This window comes from Bos indicus x Bos taurus, chromosome 13 (genome assembly GCF_003369695.1).
Source record: "Bos indicus x Bos taurus breed Angus x Brahman F1 hybrid chromosome 13, Bos_hybrid_MaternalHap_v2.0, whole genome shotgun sequence".
Taxonomy (NCBI): Eukaryota; Metazoa; Chordata; class Mammalia; order Artiodactyla; family Bovidae; genus Bos; species Bos indicus x Bos taurus.
Genome location: NC_040088.1, coordinates 68,616,549 through 68,622,401, shown reverse-complemented (window position 1 = coordinate 68,622,401; position 5,853 = coordinate 68,616,549). Strand labels below are relative to the sequence as shown.

General features: G+C 36.8%; 1 protein-coding gene across 1 annotated transcript; it reads right to left on the bottom strand.

The window, feature by feature from the left end:
- Positions 1-551: 551 nt before the first annotated feature.
- LOC113902838 (histone H2B type 1-like) lies at positions 552-926 on the bottom strand. The gene has a single exon (XM_027558195.1). It carries the CDS (start codon positions 924-926, stop codon positions 552-554), a length of 375 nt encoding a protein of 124 aa, XP_027413996.1.
- Between the last annotated feature and the right edge of the window lie 4,927 nt (positions 927-5,853).

Sequence of the window (5,853 nt, the reverse complement as noted above, 5' to 3'; positions counted from 1 at the left end):
AGAACTCTATTATTCCATATTAAAACTGAAGTAAAAGTGAATCTCTCTTGAATCTAGATATACTCATGAAAAGTGATACCCAAATTGGATTTTTAGAAAAGCAATATTTAATCCTCTAAAAAATTCAGTGTTTTAAAGTCACATCAAATGAATGCCTTGTAAAACAAATACTCGTTCCTTTATTGGTTTCATGTAACATTTTACAATTTTAGTTTGCTTATGTGAAATACATCCAGATCCTGGATCCTCTTTTCTTCTTTGACTATATTTCTGACTAGGGAATCTCACCAAAGGCCATGGATTTAAACGGTATCATCCTGTTGTCGGCATCCATAATTGTATCTCCCTGAATTCTGCCCTGATCGACAGAGTTTACCTCTGCCTGCATTGAAATGCCCAAAGTGAAAGTGAAGTCGCTCATTCGTGTCCGACTCTTAGCAACCCCATGGACTACAGCCCACCAAGCCCTCCGTCCATGGGATTTTCCAGGCAAGAGTACTGGAGTGGGGTGCCATTGCCTTCTCCGTTAACAGCGGCTAAGCATATTATATTTACCTGGAGCTGGTATACTTGGTGGCAGCCTTAGTGCCCTCGGACACGGCATGCTTGGTCAGCTCCCCAGGTAGCAGCAAGCGCAGGGCGGTCTGAATCTCCCTGGATGTGATAGTTGAGCGCTTGTTGTAATGCTCCAGGCGCGATGCCTCGCCAGCGATGCGCTCGAAAATGTCGTTGACGGAGTTCATGATTCCCATGGCCTTGGACGAGATGCCGGTGTCCGGATGGACTTGCTTCAGCACCTTGTACACGTACACGGAGTAGCTCTCCTTGCGGCTGCGCTTGCGCTTCTTGCCGTCCTTCTGGGCCTTGGTCACAGCTTTTTTAGATCCCTTTTTAGGGGCAGGAGCAGACTTAGCTGGTTCAGGCATGTCTATAAGGACAACACCCAAAAACACAGAAAGATCTTGAAATGCCCAACACCCTCCCAAATCTGATACGCTAGGGTGGGGTTTTTCTATACTGTTAACAAGGTAATACCCTCCACCTGGTTGCTCAGGTAAAACCTAGGAGGTAATCTTAATCTCTCTTTTTGTGTCTTATTTACCCTCTCCTCCCAATTATCTTATCCACTTTCAAGTTTACTAGCAAGATGTATTTTGAGACCAAGTTTCCTTGCACTGAGTCTAAATACAGTGAAAAATCAGTATTGTCATCCATCTTAAAGTAGTTTTAAAACTTCCTGGCTCATCTGCTTAGCATTCTTATTAATAGTATTTTACTACTGTATGTTTTTCACTTAGCAGCAAAAATATAGTTTTTGTAATACAAAAAAAAAAAAAAAAAAAATTGCATTGCTCCCCTGTTAAAATGTGAGGAAACCACCTATAGATTGATAAAATCCTGTCATTAAAGAGGAAAATAGAGATACCATGTTAAAGCTTTAGGGATCACCAAGATTGAAATTTAGAAAGTAAAGTATAAATACTCTCACCATAACAAATCAAGCATATGTGTGATAGATAGATGCAGGCATAGGTAGAGAGTTGAGAGATATCTAAATGATATGATTACAGATGGGAGAAGAAACCAGAGAGAATTAATTTATTCATTTTTTCATAACAAAGTCTCATTTGACACTACTGAATCATCATGCACCATTTTTCACAAAAGAAAATGAAAAAAAATGACAAATTTCAGAGCAGGGAAAAGAAACTTCTAAGATGATTCTAAAGCATTTTGTTATGCCAAAACCTAAAAAACTCCTCAAAGAATGAAAATCCAGCGAAATGACAAGTCAGCCTGTAAGAGCTTCTATTGACCAAACTTAGGAAATTTGAGTACAAACATGGCAGTGAGAAGTTGTAACCTGAATGAAATAAGAGTGCAAACTCCCAAGCTGCTAACAAGCAAACGAATGCAGGTACACACATAAACACATATACAAACGTATATTTTATATATATATATACACACACACACACATTGAATAAGGGAGAGAAGAAAGTTCTTTTCTATGATAGAATGCCAGCTAACAAATATAGAAGAAATAAAAATTAGAAAATCACCACTTTGAAACATTATAACAATTATGGCCCAGAATTTATGTATAAATACTGGCCACACATTGGGAAATAAAAGGTCACTTTGAATTCCAAAAAGTAGAAAAATCACATTCAGCAATGTTTGATCTGAGTGCAATAATAAATCTAAAAACCAATGATAACATCAAAAATATAAGAGGAAGAAGAAAAAAAAAAAGGAATAGGGGAGGGAAAGACAATGTATGGATATTGAAAGAAAGGAAAGAAAAAGAGGGAAAGGAAGATGAGAGAAAAGAAAAAAGTAAAGGAAGAAAGGAAAGAGGAAAGGAAGATGGAATTTACCTGGAAGTCCAGTGGTTAAGACTCTGTGCTTCTACTGCAGGGGTGGGCACAGGGTCAATCTCAGATTTGGCATGCTATGTTAAAAAAAAAAAAAGAGGAAAGAGAGGGAGGATTCCATTTTGATTTATATAGAGTGTTTTTATTTATTATGCCATATTTTTACCAATAAAGTATAGTAAAAAATGTACCTTCCTTTGTATCTCCTTACTTTATACTCTTTTTGATCTAGTTGTCATAGGTATTTTTCCTACATGAATTTCAAACCATGTCAGTGTTACAATTTTTGTTTCAATTGTTAAATATAATTTAGAAAACTCAAGAAGAAAAGTTTATTGTGTTTACCCATATTTTTGTTTACTCTATTCTCTTTCTGGGGTCCCAAGTTTCCATCTTTTATTGTTTTCTTTCTGTCTAGAGAACTTTTCTTTAGCCATTCTAGTATAAGTTTCTGATAGCATAATACCTTATTTTTCTTTCATCTGAGAAAGTGTTGAGTTCTTATTCATTCCTGAAGGATATCTTCGCTGGATATAGGATTCCTAATTGACAGTTCTTTTCTTTCAGTAATTGAAAAATGTCACCTTTTTCTGGCCTGCATGCTTCCCCATGAGAAATTCACTGTTATTTGAATTGTTTTTCCTGTATAGATAAGATGCTATTCCTCTCTTGATGTTTTGAAATTGTTTTTGTTTTGTTTTGTTTTTAGTTTTAAAATTTTTGACTATGATGTTTCTTGTGGTGGATTTCTTTGAGTTTTATCTTGTTTAGAGTTTGGTCAAATTCTTGAATATGTTATCTTGTTGCTCTTACCAAATTCAAGACTTTTTCAACCATTATTTTTCAAATATGCTTTTATCCTTATGCTTTATCATCTCCTTTCAAGAGTTCCATTAATGAGAGGTAGATCTTCTGTTATATGTAATCCAGCAGGTCCCTGAGGCTTTCTCATTTTTTTGTCCAGCCTATTTTCTTTCTGTTGTTTACACTGGATAATTTCTCTTATTCTATCTCTGGTTTACTCACTCTTTCTTCTGCCCCTTCCATCCTACTGACAAACCCTTCTCTTTATTATTTTTTTAATTTTGGTATTGAGCTTTACAAAATTTCTTTTTAGTTCTTCTTTATTCTTTCAATTCATTGTTGAGACTTCCTACTTCTTTGCTGAGAAGGTTTCTCTTATTATTTGTTTCAAATGTGTTTGCAGTTCTCTTTAAAGCATTTTTATGACTGTTACTTTAACATCTTTGCAGATAATTCTAACATCTCTATCACTTTGATGTTAACATCTACTGATTGCTTTCTTTAACTCCATTTGAAATCTTCTTGGTTCTTGGTATAATGCATAATTTTTGATTGACGTCTAGGGATTCTGCATGTTGTGTTATGGGAGTCTGGATTTTATTTAAGGCCTTGTACACTAATGAAACAATGATTCTTATACCCAAGAGTTTGCATTCTGTGGGAGATGGGTAACGGGAGAGAGGTAAACAGACAATAAAAAAATAAAACTAACAAGTAGGTATATTTCAGGCCATGTTAGTAGGTAATATGCTGTGACATTATATATATATATATATATATATATATATATATATATATATACACATACACACACACATATATGGCAACCCACTCCAGTACTCTTGCCTGGAGAATCCCATGGATGCAAGAGCCTGGTGGGCTACAGTCCATGGGGTTGCTAAGAGTTGGACATGACTGAGCGACTTCACTTTCACTTTTCACTTTCACACATTAGAGAAGGAAATGGCAACCCACTCCAGTGTTCTTGCCTGGAGAATCCCAGGGATGGCAGAGCCTGGTGGGCTGCCGTCTATGGGGTCACACAGAGTTGGACACAACTGAAGCGACTTAGCAGCAGCAGCAGCATATACATACATGCATAGCAAAGGCATAAATTGCAATTTCAAATAATGGCATCACAGTAGGATATGTTGAGAGTGTGAGATTAGACCAAGGACTTGAAGAAGGAAAGAGAGTTAGCCATAGGGAAATTGAGGGGACAACATTTATAACAGAAGAAATAGCCAGTGAAAACATCCTAAGGCAAGAATATACTGAGTACTTTGAACATAGGAGTGACATCAGCTGTTTTTTCTTCTCAGTGCCTCACTTTGGCTATATTGTTAAAAATAGGCTACCCTGGCAAAAGGCCTATTAGGAGGTTATTGCAGAAATCCAAATACAATACTATAGTGAAACCAGAGTAATATCAGTGAAAGTCATGAGAAGTATTGAGGTTTGGGATATATTTTGAAGTTAAAACAAATAGGACTTTTTCGGACTGATTGGATATGCAGTGTGAGGGAAAGAGAGAGCTGATAAAGACAATCCCAAGACCTTGCATTTGAACATCAGGAAGAAGAGATTGCCTTCAGTTGACATGAAGGAACCTGAAGGTGAGTGGGTTTAAGTGAAAGTATCAGGAATCTAGTTTTGAACAAGTTAAGTTTCAGATGACTGTGAGACATCCAAGTAAAGATATTGTGTAGACAGTCAGATAAGGGAGATTGGAATCAGGGGTCTAAGGGCTGGACTGGGGGGCATTCCACAATAAAGACAGGAGGAGAAACTGAGAAGATGTGACCAGAGAGGTAGGAGAAAAAGCCAGGTGCGTGTGGCAGCCTGGAAGCCACACAAAGAAAGTACATCAATAAGGAGGAAATGATGTACTGTGATGGTTCCAGAAAGATGAGAACTAAGAATTGGTCATTTAGTTATAGTCATGGAATCACCAGACCTTGAGAGGAGCAGTTTTGTTGCAGTGGTGTTAGGGTAAAATAGTGGCCTGAATAGATTTGTGCAGGAATGAGCAAAGAGGAACTGGAATCAGGAAGAATAGACAAGACTTCATATGTGAGTAAAGAAGAGGAAAAGAAATGAGTGATAGTGGGTTCAGAAGAGCTTGTCAAGGGAGAATTTTTTTTTTTTTTTGGTAAAAGATAAAGCAATATTTTTGTTATTATGATGGAAATTATATAGGAAAGCCAAAAATTACATGTAGGAAGGAGAGGTGAAATTGCTGAGTGATGACTTTTTCTAGTAAATGGGAGATGTTTTGTAGTGCCAAAGGAGAGATATTGGCTTTGAGCAGAAGCGTGGACAGCAGTCAATGGTAATAAACAAAAATGCAAAGTATCTGGGTATAGATGGTGGTAGGTCTGTAACTGGGGGTTCTAGAAGTTCTCTTCTAACTGCTATAATTTTCTCAGAAAAGTGAAAAACAAGGACACTAGAGGAGAGTGAAGATGAGAGGAAGTATTAGGTATTTAGAGAGAAGAAGAATGAAAATGACATTTGGAGAATAGTTTTCCATTCTCCTGGATGATTAACCTAGGGACTTAGAATAAAATTACCAAGACAGCATTAAATGACTCTCTTGGGGCTCAAAGTCATGAATTTAAATGAAACCAGACAGTATGGTTGATTTCATTCCTGAACAGCTGTTAATTGT